The sequence below is a fragment of the Mustela erminea genome, chromosome 4 (assembly GCF_009829155.1).
Source record: "Mustela erminea isolate mMusErm1 chromosome 4, mMusErm1.Pri, whole genome shotgun sequence".
Classification (NCBI taxonomy): Eukaryota; Metazoa; Chordata; class Mammalia; order Carnivora; family Mustelidae; genus Mustela; species Mustela erminea.
In genome coordinates, this window is record NC_045617.1 from 147049381 (window position 1) to 147065606 (window position 16226).

Below are 16226 nucleotides of genomic sequence, written 5' to 3' on the forward strand. Positions count from 1 at the left end.
CGATACGACCTGAGGGTATTAGGATGATTAACAGAACTGGAAAATGGACAACAGATAAAGGTTTATCAGAATTAAACTGCCTGAATTTGGTAACTTTACTGCGGTTATGCAAGAATATCCTTGCACTTGGGACATATGCTAAGTACTAGAGGGTAAGGAGTAAAGATGTATGCATGATGTACCAAATTCTCAAATGATTCAGAAGCGATGTATATATATATATGTAGAAAAACAGTGGGGAAAAAAATGTGGCTAAGACTTGGGTAAAGGTTATACAGGAGCTTTCTATTACATCTTTTCTAAATTTATTCTAAAAAACTTAAAAACCAAGGGCTGCTTAAGTGCCTGACTTGTAACATGTATAAGACAATACAGTAGAACAGTTAAAAGCCTGCATTCTGCAGAGCCAGCCAGCCTGGTCCTAAATCCTTCCCAACCCTGGATGTGAGCTTGGGCAAGTTACTAAACATCTGTGGCTCTTTCCACATACGGTTGTTAAGAACAGAGCTTTGAACAGGACCTGCCCATAATAAACATTCAGAGACACTGCTTCAAACAGATTCTAATTTTCAATTGAGGAGAAAACATGTGAGAGTCCTTTGAAATAAAGAATATTTTTTTCTAGGGCTCCTAGCTGGCTCAGTCAGTGAATCCTGTGATTCTTGACTTTGGGGTCATGAGTTCGAGCCCCACGTTGGGTGTAGAGCCTACTTTAAAATCTAATTTTCTCCTCAGTGAGGCAAGGAACAAGGCCAACCCGCTAACTGTTAAAGCTGACAAAATGTCTTTGATTCTTAGTCCTGAAATTACAAACCCACCTGCCATTTCTGTCCTTCTGAATTTGCCATTTAACTATGGACTCTAAAATAACCCCCAAGGTCATCAGTAACACCTACCCATTGACTTGGGAAAAAAAAAGTTACCACTTCAAGTTTTGTGTATTCACCTGAATAGTCAGGGAACTTTCACCTATTTTATTTAGGTTTTCATTTTTTCAAATTCCAACCAGAAGCTAAATACAATTGGAAACCAGTAAGCACTAAGTTTTACTCCAAAGGAGTAGGATCATTCAGATTTACTCCATAAAAGTATGCAACCCTTAAGCAAAGCTTTTCTTCATTAAAAAGAAAAAAACAAACCAAAAAAACTATACAGTAGTCTTTCCTTATGTTCATTGCACAATATGAGTTCTGCTTTTAGAGCTTTGACACTCAATGGTTTTTAAACAATTTAAGATCCCAACTTTAGTAACTTTTTTCTACTCCAAAAAACCCTCATAAGTTTTCCTTTAGGATGGTGTAGAAACCAGTATTTCTGCACAATTCACTGGATTTTCTTTGTAATAAAAAATCTCCTCTTCAAAACAAAACAAAACAAAAAAAAAACAAAAAAAGGAAAGTCCTCTACCTATCACGGTGTCTGCAGCTATGAGTATGTTTCTCACTTTCATAGCTGCTTTAGCTACTTCAGACTCCAGATCTGCCTCAATGAGCATAAACTGTATCCACATTCAGCAGAATACTCTTATAACAGTAACTTGGGGAAAGAGATCTGGAAATAAAATACATACATTTATGAGTACCAGGAAACAAACATGGCCCAGTAAAACATGAGGCAAGAATGCCTACAATGAGATGCTTGCTTTTTTTTTTTTTTTTTTTTAAAGATTTCTTTCCCGTGGTTGTGTATCTATACGTATTTTTTTTAAACAACCACTTCTGGTCATTAGAATGAATCTGACAGTGCTCTGGAACGACGGTGATTATAGCAAAGCTAAGTTTTTTCAAATGTTATTTATACCTTTTACCATCACCTCTCACCCTCTAAATACTGAGGACAGATGTCAAAGAGGCAAAAACCAGCACAAATGGAAAGACCATCAAAAACAAGTATCACCTTGTGCTTTCAGATACATTTTAAGCATTTCAGTGTACAAGAGTCCTTTCATTTCACATTTTAGTAAGACGCTGATGCAGTGCAGCAAATATGCAAAGCATCTTCTTTCACACAGTCCGTGCAGAAGACACCTAATTTTTTTTTAAGTTCTGAGACACAATTAAAAAAAAAATAAAAAAAAAATCCAGGATGAACAAGTTTCAAAATGCATAGTATTCTGTGCATGAGTCCATTTTCTTTAAACTCTGAAAGAATAAAGTGTAAGAAAACAAGAAAAAAAAATGCTGCTGCACTCTGTGATCTTGTCCATTTTGCTGGTCAGCACTCTATTCTGGCATATAAGGATGGAGGTGGTCCTCTATGGTGCCAACTGCCCAGTGGGTAAGCTGTTCCTGTGGCAGGTAGAGGCAGATGCTGCATAACTTGAAGATTGTAGCTTTGTTTTTTGGAGTCTGAAAGGGGAATAATTTTAATCTTAATAAGGCTTTAACATAATTGTCACATAAATCAATCTCCCACAATTATATTAAGCACTTAAGAACACAGTAACAAAGCATATAGAATAAGGAAATAAATTATGGTCTGTTCCCACAGGGATCTCAATCTGGTCAGGAAGACAAAACCTTGCCATATAAAATACAGAAAGAATAAACATTATAAACTAAGTAAATGTTTAGAGAATTTATTCTAAACAAAAAATTTAAGGTCCTGAAAGTCAACCATGGACAACTTGTTAATGGAAAGAAAGGTTTAAAGGCATTTCACAGAGACTGATCCAAAAAGAGGCGTGAAGTGATGTTTATTTACAGAAAAGACAACAAATGTGGTCAGGGTAGAAGTGAATGAAACAGTATGAAATAGGTAGCAAAGAAAAAACTGAAGCATAACCTGGAGTAAAGGACTTGAAGAAAGCAAAGATACTACATTACTATTTCACATCTGACTTATGGCAAAGAATGCTAGTAAATGGAAGCTATCCCCAGATCCGCCTTCGAAGTACTTCTTTCCACCACAGCACCTCTTTAAAAAAAGGCAAAAGCAGTCTATATATGTAATGAATTGATACATGATGCATTTTTTTTTTCATTTTCAATGTTCCGACAAACTTACATATCATTTACTCAACAAAGAACATGCTCACAGAAGTTACTGATCCTAGATTTCAGAGCCAGTAGAAGGCTGCATGTGGATTAGAATCCAGACTCCAGCAATGTGCCTGTCTACCCACGTGCCCACCAAAATTATTTGGTCTAGCTCTCTTCGCACATCTTGTGTTACAATAAAGGGCACGAGATCTCTGCTAGATGATCTAGATCAGGTTCTTTAGTTTCCCGATTTCCTCACCTATGAAACAGGGAGTAATAAAACCTATAGCTCACATGTTGTGAGGATTAAGTGAGCTCCTACTTGTAAAGCTCTTTGCCTCAGGTACGTAGCAGGCTCTGGGCTGGCCACTCTATCAGTTCCCGCCTTCTATATAGCACAAATACAGCAACATCTCCGGTTTACGAAATCAAGAGAAGAACCTGAAAGAAGGGGGACCTAAGAGCACTGAAGACCAATTCCATCTACAATGAAAGTGACACCAGCCATCCCACTTTGCCCTGGGGATTGAGGTTTTTAGGACTTGGGACATCAGTGCAAAAACCAGGGCATTCCAGACAGAAAGACTGCTGGTCACCCTACCTACAATGCAAATTTAGTTTATGAGCTTACAATTTTCTTTTCATTAAAAGGACTGAAGCTATTTCCTTCATAAAGCACAGAAAACATCTGACCTAGATATAAACAGAAGACAACTTACTACTTATTTAAACAAAGTAACTCCTTCAAGTCACCTGTCATTTCTATATATTATTGATCTAGGTATCTGTAGGAAAATGAAGTCTCTACATTAGTATACAGTCATTATTAAATCTTCTAAGACTCAAAGTCTTTGCTGTGGATTCCATAATATAAGTCAATAGCCAGCTATACAGTATTCTCTCAATAAATTTACTCAAATTACACAAGTAGTTATAAATGAAAAACAAAGCCACTTAAAAATATCCACCACTAAGAAAGCTAAGGTAAAGAAGAAATGGAAAAGAGAACCCCCAAACCCAACCAAGTCATGGTTTTTCTGTTTTATGAAATGCCCCGAACTGAAGTCAACTTTCTTCTGTAATTCCCACAGCTCTTATTTGTACCTATAACATATTTACTTAACATTTTCTTACAAGAGTCAGTTTTGCAAGATACAAGATAAAGTCAGTGTGTGATCTTGCCCAGTGGTCCTCAGCCCCTTGAACACAACAGTATGATTCACCTTTGTGTTTTCTTACTGCCTTACATACTCTAAGTAAAAATAAACCCATGCTCTAAAATGCAAAATTAGGGACACCTGGGTGGCTCAGTTGGTTAAGCATCTATCTGCCTTTGACTCAGGTTATGATCTCAGGGTCCTGGGATCAACCCCCACCCATGTCAGGCCCCAGCTCAGTGGGGAGTTTGTTCCTCCCTCTGCCCTTCTCCCTGTTCTTGCTCTCTTTCAAACAAATAAATACAATCTTTAAAAGGGGGGGGGGCAAAATTAGCATCACAAATACTCTTCTAAAGCCTTTACTTCAACTCCTCTTCATAGAGGCCTCCTCTGCTGGCACCATCAGGGTTCCCACACAACAGCTTACAACCCCGCACCCATTTCCTCTGAGTGCTCACCGATTACATACTGTTCTGCCCTACTGCCTCCCCCACAATGGAGTAGGAATCCACGTGGACAGGATTTCTGTCTTCTTCACTGTTGTACAGCGCCAGGCACAGTAAGTAGGCACTCCTTTGTTGAATGAATGATAATTAAAATGCTATTTTTAAGGTTAAATAACAAGGTATCTTATAAATTCCAAGTGAGGATATTCAAGTTTATAATAATGAAAAAACGTTCTTGAGAGTAAAAAATAATCTGGAATGCCTGGGTTGCTTAAAACTGGAAGTGCTTACTTAAAACACACGTGGATCTTCTAAACACAGACATACCTTGCTCCTTTAGATTTTCCTATTTAAAAGGTCTAGGGCCAAACCTTCTCAAAATATAATGTGCTACTACCTATCTAAGGATTTTGTTCGAAACACTGATTCTCTGACCAACCAGGACTGGAGTAGGGCATGAGAGTCTACCTATTTAAGAATCTGTTGTTATGATCTGCTGACCATACTGTACATCAGAAAAGCTCTACAGGGGCATTTTAAAAACTCTATTGCTTATCAGAATCATGACATTTAAAAGCTCCCGGGTAGTTCTACTATGCAGCAAAACTTGGGAACCACTGTTCTAGGGTGATGCCCAGGATATCTATTTGGTTTTCAAATAACTTCTAAATTAATGCAGTGCTGAAGTGGCAAAACACAATTAACATATATAGAAAACAGTTTGCTAACAAGTAAGCTTTTCAAACAAGTTGTTAAGTAGTTAAACAAGGGTTACCTGCAAGTGCTGTCTGTCAATGAAGAGAAACACCGACTGGTTAGGGTTGTTGACAACAATTCCAGTCTTGTCCTTGCGGCTCAGTACATGCAGAAACTGTTTTTCATAGTCACCGTGATGAAACTCAAATTTGGCCTAAGGCAGAAATACATTTACATGTAACTACAAAGACCTTATCCCACCTGAAACATCTTGCATCCTTATGTTGTCCAACATGGGAGTCAACTGTGCCTACAGAAATTTAATTCACTAAACGTTAATTTAAAATTGAATTCTTCAGTAACTCTAGCCACATTTCAAATGCTCAATAATCCCATGTGGCCAGTGGCCACCATTCTTAACAGTAATATTGAGATGTATTCCTTCATCACAGAATGTTCTACTGGATACCACTTCATTATAGAATTTGACCAAGAAAAACTTCATCAGAGTGACTAGACCCTAATTCTCAATGATTTTATGCCATTCTGTAAAGTGTTTTTGTTTTAGAGAAGGAGACAGAGTGCACATATGGAGGTGGGGGAGAAGATTGGGGGGTAGGGAGCGAGGGAGGGAGAGAATATCTCAAGCAAACTCCCTGCAGAGTCCAATCTCAGGACCCCAAGATGAGTATCTTGAGCTGAAATAAAGGGTTGAATGATTAACCAACTGAGACACCCAGACGTCCCTAAAACCAGACTTTTCAAGCCTATTTGGCTCAAGACTCCCAACTTAGTACTTTAAGCCAGTAACATCCGCTTCCTTTCTATTTACAAAGAACACCCATCACGGATCTTAGCTGTCCATCTTACTACTTATGTGACCTTGTACATATCCCCTAACTTTTCTAAACTTCAGCTTCCTCTCCCGTAAAATAAATGGGTTACAACCCATCAGAATAGTTAATGGAATGCAACAGTGGGCTTTAAAGCCCACACCTGAAATACAGTTCCAGTCCTCACAGAGATGGGGTGGAGGATATATGAACCCCTCGAATTTTTTAAAAATGTTATGCACATTTCTCAGGTTAAAAAAATTAAGTTATGAAGAACTATTACCAAATCAGAACACTCTTTTACTCTTAACGTAAGGAAGATCAACTCTATCCTCCCACAAAATGTCTGCAGAGACCAAATGCTGGGTGAAATGACTAGACTACTGGGGAATTCAAGGAACTCTTAAAGAATCAACAATTCTTTAAGAATTGTTGAATCATAAAAAAAAAAAACTGTTCATTTGACTCCATTTTTATTCTCCCATTATTTCAAAAACCACAGTAAATACTAACATAGAAAATTCATCAGTTCCTGCTATCTAGAATTTTAACACCCAACTTTTCTTGTAAGCCGTAAGATACACTATCCCTACATATAATTGTGTAAATAATATTCAATTGTACCTTTGCACAAATATTTATTGCACTCTTTGTATATGAAAGGAATGTTACTAAATAAAAAATATGAATAAGGTTATTCCACCCTTAAGGGGCTCTTACATTGGCCAAAAGGACAAGCACATGCAAATATAAAACCTAACTTGATTCAGATCGTTCCTAGAATAAGATGTCATTATTTGTAAAACCCTGAAATGCGGTATCTTCAAAGTGCTATGTGAAGAAGGGAGAAATAACAAACACAGTGGACACTATGGACAGTATTAGCAGGTGATTTTGGATTAGGCCTTGAAAGAAGACAGTAATTTTCCCTGGGGAAAACACTAAGAAAAGGTAATTTGGGAAATGTCATTCCTGGAACAGAACCAACATAAACACTACTGTGTCAAAGTCAAAATACTGCAGGGGGATCCCGGGCGGCTCTGTTGGTTAAGCATCTGACTTTGGCTCAGATCATGATCTCAGGGTCCTGGGATCTAGCCCCAGTGTTGGGCTCTGCTCTGTGCTCATCGGTTAATCTACTTGTCCCTCATTCTCCGACCTGGCTCCTACTCTGTCTCCCTAGTGAATATACAAAGATTCGGGAAGGAATAGTACACCAAAAAGAAAACTCTTAATTCAAGTGGCATGAAAGCAATGCCCAGAATAACAAAATATTTGAATAGTGTGATGAAAAACTAATTTGTAGCCAAGAGCATTTAGGGATACAGAGGAAATAAGAGATATTTTAATACCTCCCAGTACTCCCTAATACCCTGAATATAGCACAAACTCATTATTGAAAAACAACCTTTACTGTGGTTCTTACTAAATCTCATTTCACGTACTTCAAGACCAAAAAAAAAGTTTTCAAGTTTACTTTTCCTTTTCTCACTTGCCTTAAGAACTAAATTATTTGTATTTCAAGCCTCTCATTCAGGATATTCATTTATTTTAAATTACTGGGGAAGTAAATTCATCTTTTACAGTGTACTTCTTTCCTATAGCTGGACTCTAAAATTACACCATATGACCTTTATCCTACACAGTGCTTACATTCTGCCCATAATTTAAGGCTTTCATAATACAAAGCATAATACAAAGAGAGTAGCAAATTAAGAGCACAAGCTTTACAGGATTTATGTCTTGACTGCCACTTACCTGCATGACCTTGGGCTGTTTACCTAAACTCTGCCTCAGTTTCTTCCTTTGGAAAAGGAGCTTCCTATCAACATAACTCTTATAAGGACTAAGATTAAATGTATATAAAGTATTCAGGAGATAGCCTAGCACAGGCAACACTCAATAAGCAGCCATGATTTCAAAAGTTAGAACTTAACTTGAGACAAGACTATTATACTATTATACTATCCCAAATGTCTCAGAAGGAAAGATAGAGTAGAAATTTTAAAAAATACAACGAGTGATGGACTAAAATTTTTCCAATGAAGATTTCGGAATTAAAAAATAATAATAATAAAAATCCTAAGAGTGCCTCTGGAGAGCAGTTACAGTTGAGATGCAATACGTGCGCTGGCAGCTATAAACATTCCTTACCATTCCTGCCTTCTTGCTTTTTTATATCCAACTTCCATTCTCCAGCATGTTCACATGAGCCAGATAGTACCCATTGAAGACAGATATAAATATATAATACTTTCAACCTCTATTTAGGCTATATGTTATCTTTAGAACTTATTTCTGTCAAGTGAGTCTTAGGAGGAGGAACAGTAATTTGAGTGATGTGCAGGAACATTACCATGGGGAGTATACCAACTTGTCTGTCATACACAAAAACACCATAAAGATGGTTCATGGTACAGATGAACACAAAATTTTTTCAGTAACTTCCGTATTTCTTTTTTTTTTTTTTTAACGATTTTATTTATTTGACAGAGAGATATCACAAGTAGGCAGAGGCAAGCAGAGAGAGAGGGAAGAAGGCTCCCCGCTGAGCAGAGAGCCCGACCGACGCGGGACTTGATCCCAGGACCCTGAGATCATGACCTGAGCCGAAGGCAATGGCTTAACCCACTGACCCACCCAGGCGCCCCTAACTTTCGTGTTTCTAAGCAATTAGCCTAAAACAGGCATTCTAATATGTAGTATAGTATGCTTAAAGTGATCTTTAAATGTCTTTATTTAGGTTTCCGATTATAAACCAAAGTATCATCATTGTAGAGTTATGAAATATAGATGTACATACCTACATATGCACAGAACAAAAAAGAAAAATGAGCTACACCTGACCTAGAACTAACCACAACTAACATTTTGGTGGATATTACAGTACTCTCTCCTATACAAATAAAGTATTATAAATAAATTTAGGATCATTTTAAGAGCATACGCCCATACATATTGGGCGTATGCTCTTAAAAACTAGAAACTAATACATCAAATGTCAAGTCAGAAGTCAATGTGAAGGAAGATTACTTAAGAACCACTACCAGATTTACTTCTCTCCTGTATAGTTTTATACACAAATCTACTTTTGGAAAATTATTTTTTAAAAGACTTTATTTTTGGGGGGGGGAGATGGGAAAACGAATGGGGGAGGGGCAGAAGGAGAGGAAGAAGCAGACATTTAACCGACTGAGCCACCCAGGCACCCCTGGAAAAGGGTTTCTTTCCTTATTTCTTTCTTTCTTTTTTTGAAGATTTTATTTGAGAGCCAAGAGAATGAACACGAATGTGGGGAGGGTCTGAAGCAGACTCCTTGCTAAACAGGGAGTCCCATGCAGAACTCGATCCCAGGACCCTGGGGGATCACAACCTTAAGTGACTGCGCCACCCTGGTGCTCCCAGAAAAGGGTTTCTTAAGCCATTCCTTAGACTAGACTCCTCTGAGAGCCGGATGGTTACGTATATTATTTCGGGAGTGTGTACGGTACAGGGGAGAGATCTTCTCAATTTCATTCATAGGCCCTTCTACACATCAACAAACATCTACCCTGAAATATTTTCTCTGGCCATTATTTTATTTTATTTTATTTTATTTTTTAATTTTTTTTTTAAGATTTATTTATTATTTTTTTTTTAAAGATTTTATTTATTTATTTGACAGTGAGAGATCACAGTAGACAGAGAGGCAGGCAGAGAGAGAGAGGGAAGCAGGCTCCCTGCTGAGCAGAGAGCCGGATGTGGGACTCGATCCCAGGACCCTGAGATCATGACCTGAGCCAAAGGCAGCGGCTTAACCCACTGAGCCACCCAGGTGCCCTCTGGCCATTATTTTAAAGACACACTCATTCTCAAGAGATTCTGCCCCCCAATGCCTTCTCCTCTTGCAGCACAACAGTCAAACAAATGGGAGTAACTCATGAAGTAAAAACTGATTAGTATAATGCATATTCCCAAAATTTTTCTTATGTTAGGCCCTATCCCAGGAGTTATTTGTTTGCTTTTATCCCAGGAGTTTTTACTCACTTAGTGCATACCACACTTAGAATAAAATACCTGAACAGGCCTAAAAGGCTCATCAGATTCCTTCCACCTAGAAAACAGGAGACAGACAATTTTTTCAATATCATTCCGAGGCCAAAGAATGAAATCCATCTCCTGAGTACAGCCAATTACATCCTACAAAAAGATAAAAAAGAAAAAAAAATTTTACTTTCAAAGAAACAAAGCTGTAACAAGACATGTCATGAATTATAGGTCTGACTATAGAAACATTTCAAAAGTATGAAAGGTCAACTATGCACCATTTTATATACCAAAACGTAATAGGACTGTATATATATACATATATATATATATATATATATATATATATATGTATATATATCTCTATCCTGAATAGCTCATGGTCTGATTCTAATTTTTATCGTGTAGGGTCCACCCAGTCAACCAGTCCAATATTCCTCACACTACGACCTAAATTAATCAGCACATGGTGAAAACTACAACGAAAGCTGATTTTTTTTTCTTGTGAAGTCCCTGTATTTTTATTTCCATTTTTCGAAATCAGAACCTAGTTAATATTTAAGCAAAGGGGTCTTCTACTACTCACATTCTTATTACAGCTGAATTGCTATTTTTATTAATACAGAAAACCATTTTTCCACTCTTATTCCTTATTACCCTAGTCCAGTGTATTAATTTTCAAAGGTTAATAAACCTCTTTCACACCAGTACATAGTTATCTTCAGCCTTCCCCAATCCCAGTAATTATGGGGATGTCTTGTTCAAGTATGTTCATTTTAACTTTCAATGAGTTACAGAAGTTTATAAAGCTGGGAACAATAATTCCTTCTACTTTAAGCTTCTTATTTATAACAAGCATGATGTTAGTTCTCTCCCCGCAAAAGAAAAATCTAATGAAGAGTAATATAAAATATTATTCCCAGCAATAACAAACACCATTATCAGCATTAATACCACAGAGGAAAACTTATCCATGTTTTATCTGAACTTTTTTTTTTTTTTAAGATTTTATTTATTTATTTGACACAGAGAGAGAAATCACAAGCAGGCAGAGAGGCAGGCAGAGAGAAAGGAGGAAGCAGGCTCCCCGCTGAGCAGAAAGCCTGATATGGGGCTTGATCCCAGGATGCTGAGACCATGACCTGAGCCGAAGGCAGAGGCTTAACCCACTGAGCCACCCAGGCGCCCCTGAAGTCCACTTTTTTTTTTTTAGAAAAAAGATTTTAGACCTGAGCTGAAGGCAGCTGCTTAACAGACTGAGCCACCAGGTGCCCCTGAAGCCAACTTTTTTTTTCTTTTTTTTTAAGATTTTGAAGTCAATTTTTTTAAGATTTTTTATTTATTTATTTGACAGACAGAGATCACAAGAGGGAGAGAGGCAGGCAGAGAAAGAGGGGGAAGCAGGCTCCCCGCTGAGCAGAGAGCCTGATGCGGGACTCGATCCCAGAACCCTGAGATCATGACCTGAGCCGAAGGCAGAGGCTTAACCTGCTGGGACACCCAGGCGCCCCAAGATTTTAAGTCAACAAGAGACTTGTGACCAAGTATGCATACTTGGGGGGCGGGGGGAGCAAGTTTAACTCACAAAAACTTACCAAACTGAGACTGAAAAACGGAACTTACCCTTCTCATAGACTGGTATCGAGGAGCATGGAGCTGTACCACGTCCTTTTGTAAAAGCTCTACGGAACTTTCCAAGGAGTAGCTGGAGTCTCGCACACCTTTCAGGATATTTTCTTCGTAATTATTTGTCATAACTGGTATAACCTCAGACACTTCAAAAAGTGCTGATTTTTTCTTCTAAAAGGGGGGGAAAAAGGTGTATTAACCCACCAACAGCACATTGTCTTTTAACACCCAGTTCACTTTACAACATCAGGTACTTTTATACTAACTCAGCAAAATTATTAACCAAGTTAATTTTTGTATAGATTTTCAAATAGGTGGATCCTCTTACTTCCCTGAGCCCCATTACCCCAACCACACACAAACAAGCTATTATCAGAATGTTTTACTGCATGGTTTTATAGTATTATGGTATCCGTAACAGGTAACTTATTATGAACAATGTTTCTTAAACACTATGAGAAACAAACACCAGACATACCTAATGTTTAAAAAAAAAGGGATTTACTCTTGATGTACTTTCATTTAACTGATTCTATATGCAGCTAAATTAAAATCTCAGCAGTTAAAAAACAAAGTTTTATAAATTAAACATTTTTTAACTCCTTAAAAGGGTCAAGTTTCATTACTCCTTTAGATACTATATAATAACTGTCAATACATGAAACAAGAAAAAAAAAAGTCTACCAAATTGAGTTTCAAATTTACTTGTGACCAAGTGCTCATCAATTTATGTTATAAAACTCATGAACTACTCAGGACAATTGCCTGCATACTGTCCATTCATGGAGTAAAAACTGGGTTTTACAGTGTTAAAAGAACTAGACAGTACAACTTGGGGTATTTAATATAAATGTAAAGAACTCATCTCACCGCCTCGGTCTTGGATTTCTAGTGAACTTACATTCTAATATCTTCAATTAAAACCTGATCGTATCACTCCTGCAGTTAACATATTAACAAGATGACAAAATGGGAGAAATAAATTCCCTGTACTACCCAATCTTGGAACAATGACTAAAACAAACCAGTCTGAAACCCCTTTACAATCTATACTCAAGCTGCTAAGAGCATTCTTAGATACAGGCATACCCTGGAGATACCACAAGTTCAGTTCCAGACCACAGCAATAAAGTCAGTCTCATAGGAAGCTGAATTAATCTTTTGGTTTCCCATTGCATATAGAAAGTATGTTTACCCTACACTGTAGTTTATTAAGTGTGCAATAAGCATTATGTCCAAAAAAATGATATACATATCTTAATTGAAAAATAATGCTAAGAAATGTTAACCACCATGATTTCAGTAAGTTGTAGTAACTGATCATAGATCACTGTAACAAATACATTAATAAAAAGTCTAAAACATTTCAAGAATTACCAAAATGTGACAGAGAGACATAAACTGAGCAAATGCTGTTGGAAAATGACACTGATGGACTTAAATCAACCCAGGGTTGCCACAAACCTTCAATTTGCAAAAATCCAAAATATCCACAGAGCACACACAGTACGGTGAAGCACAGTAAAACCGAGGTATGCCTGTACTAATAACCTCTAGAAGAGTTAAGAGTGGGATAAATACTTGGGAAACTTCCAAACATTAAGTACATACCACACCAAGAATGTATGTCTATCCTGAAATTAGCTCACAACTTAGGTGCAAAAATCAAAGTAGTATTTCCTTATATTCATAACCTAATCTCGCGTCAAAGAGAGATCGCTGAAATATACTGCTTTTATCATGTCCTCTGTGACTACTCACAACTCATTACTTGCTATTTAATTGTGGAATTAATTCTGATTATGTTCGCCAGCCCCCCCCCAAAATTTAAATTTCCCCTTCAGGTCCTTTTGAATTTTAATAAATTGTACTTCTAAATACAAATAAACCATTTCAGTATGTAACTGTTCCTAAAAATTAACAGTACTGTACTTCATCTAATGTACCACGAGAAAAGGTACTTTTAGCATGAAGCTGAACAGACTATTTACTTTTAGCATGTGAACATTTTGATTCTAATTCACCACTTTCAAATATCCCACTTTATAAACAGCCTTTAAATTCAGCTGTATGTTCTCTATGTAACTGCACATAAATGAAACTTCTTGTGAAACATTACATGGTAAGTTTTACAATGTTGCTCACCCCAGGTCACCTAAAAAAAGGACCCTACCGAGCTTTACAGAGGATTTCCAAACCAAGGAGCACTCGAGCCTTCCCTTCGCAGTCATACCACAACTGCACAGGCAGAGAACTACCCGGGAAGGTTCAGGTTAAAGCACACATGTAGACTTCTGTCAACCACTCTTTAACCTAATAAGCAGTTATTTCACGGGTAACAAATAACTTAATATACACTTACAAAAATCACTTGTGCTAATTCACATTAAGAATTTTAAATTACCTTCTCCTTGAATACAAAGGCAATATACATCTTGAAGTCAAACTGGTCAGCTAGAGATTCTTTTTTCTTTCTAAGCTGAGCACGTAGTCTGTTCAGAGCTTGTTTCTTCCGGGAGTTTGGGTCCCCCATTTTGAAATACAGGTGGTACTAAAGCCTTTGGAAATTGTCACTAAACTATGGGCACTTTTTCTTAAGACTCAAGTACAACAGAAACAAGTCATTTTTTTTTCCTGCTAATATGATTGAATAGCTAAAAATCACGACTGTAACCCAAAAACTGCACCTCCTGGCAATATTAGCAGACTGTCATATTACAGGGTCAAGAAACAAAAGCTGCTGTCCAGTCATGTTTGGACAATAACGTTTGGGGTTATGGGAAAAAGGAAGGGGAGGAAGGAAAGAAAGAGAGGAGAAAATACTTGGAACTAACTTTTTGGAAAACACATCTGGCTTAAATGCCAAAATAAAGGCTTTGGGGGGAAATGAAAAGCCTATTATCAGGATTTAGGTGTGCAATAAAACACAGCTAACACCAGTCCAATCCTTAAAATCCATATGGATTTATCCCCCCACCCCTCTTTAGAGAAGGGATTATGAGAAGGAACGGGGAAGGGGAAGTGTAATGATCCCTGCTTTCCAAATACCAAAATTTAAAACAAAAAAAAAATTATAAAGAAAAAGGGAAAAAGAAAAACCCCCAAACCCCCCCCAAAACACCAAAACAGGGCAGGTGAATGAAACTGAAATATCCAATTGGATTTTACCCAGCCAGATCCATGGCCGTAGTACCTAATTAATTCTTAAGTTATTTCAGATTTCACTATTGCTATGAACTGTCAGTGCTTGTTATTGATTACACTTGGTGGTGAGCAAAGAGAAAAGTGCAAAATCGGTAGAGAAGGAAGGGGAGAGGTACAGGGTTTCCCTGCAATCAACTACAGTGTATACCGGGGGCGGACAGCTGTTGCCCAAAGGAGCCATGAGAAAAAACAGCGGAGTCATTACCAACTTCCCCATCACCCACATTTTCACCCTCAGGCGGCTGCTAATGCTGCTGCCATGGAAAATCATGATGGCAGAGAGAAAGGGGGTATAAAATACGATATAATTATTATTCCGGCTCTGTGGTTAGACCTGATTAATGCCCGGGATCCCAACACCCTCAGCCCTGCAGTGAGTCCTACATTCCCCAAGGGAGCCTTCCCTAGGAATCTGCCCCCGTTCAAGATCGTGGGGAGTGCGACTTATCTTCCTGCGAGCATGGCTGAGGCAAAGGTGGCGGGTTCTTCTCCCGGATCCCAGGCAGTGCCCAGGGACCACCTGCCTTCCACCCCCCCAGGTCCCACCCCCACCCTTTGCCTTCAGCGGCAGCGACTCACTCGCACCACGGGAGACACAGGATCACTCGGGTTTTCACTCATTTCATCGTGGAAACAATTCCCGCCCGGGTAGAGTAGGCGGGAGAGGGTAAATGGGAAGGACCAGTAGGAAGAAAAGAAAATAGTTGTGTTAATATTAATTACTTTTTTGAAAGTATGCCCAGCCCACCCCCCCCAAAAAAAAAACCCCTTAAGTTCCCGGATTCCGGATTAGCTCGCTCTCACGTTGAACAGACCATGTTTCCCGAGTTTGGATAGTTTAGGGTGGGGTCATTAGTGTGCTTCCCGAGGGGGCAGGGGATGGAACTGAGGCGGCGGGGGCGGGTGACGGGGAAATCCCCTCCCTGTCCCCGCGGACACCGGGACTCACGGACCGACTCTCGGGCGGGGTTCGGGCCCTCTAGCCGCAGCCTGCGGGCGGAGCGGTGGCGGCGGCAGAAAAGGAGGCGGCGGCGGGGGCGCTGCTCGCGGCACGGGCAGGAGCCATGTCAAGAGAAAACCACCAGCCAACTGAGCCCCTCCATCCCCGCTGCAGTGCGCACTGTGACCGGGCCGCCCGCGCTGCTGCCGCCGCTCAGCCCCCACCTGGGACCCATAGTCTGGCTCGGCGCCCCGGGCGGCGGCGGAGGGAAGGACGCGGAGGCGGCGGCGGAGGCGAGAGAGAGAGGAGGAGGA

At 39.0% G+C, this 16226-nt stretch overlaps 1 protein-coding gene across 2 annotated transcripts; it reads right to left on the reverse strand.

Annotated features, from left to right (window-relative positions):
* Positions 1 to 932: 932 nt before the first annotated feature.
* On the reverse strand, positions 933 to 15706 carry C4H6orf62 (chromosome 4 C6orf62 homolog). 2 transcript variants are annotated; one of them, XM_032341253.1, is made up of 5 exons: positions 15552 to 15706; positions 11763 to 11939; positions 10170 to 10292; positions 5360 to 5494; positions 933 to 2348 (listed from the first exon to the last, which is right to left on the reverse strand). In XM_032341253.1, the coding sequence occupies exons 1-5, from the start codon at positions 15591 to 15593 to the stop codon at positions 2223 to 2225; spliced, it is 603 nt and encodes a 200-aa protein (XP_032197144.1). In that variant the 5' UTR covers positions 15594 to 15706; the 3' UTR covers positions 933 to 2222. The 2 variants fall into 2 exon arrangements, with proteins under 2 accessions (XP_032197144.1, XP_032197143.1); XM_032341252.1 differs by lacking the exon at positions 15552 to 15706 and adding an exon at positions 14173 to 15345.
* Positions 15707 to 16226: the final 520 nt, after the last annotated feature.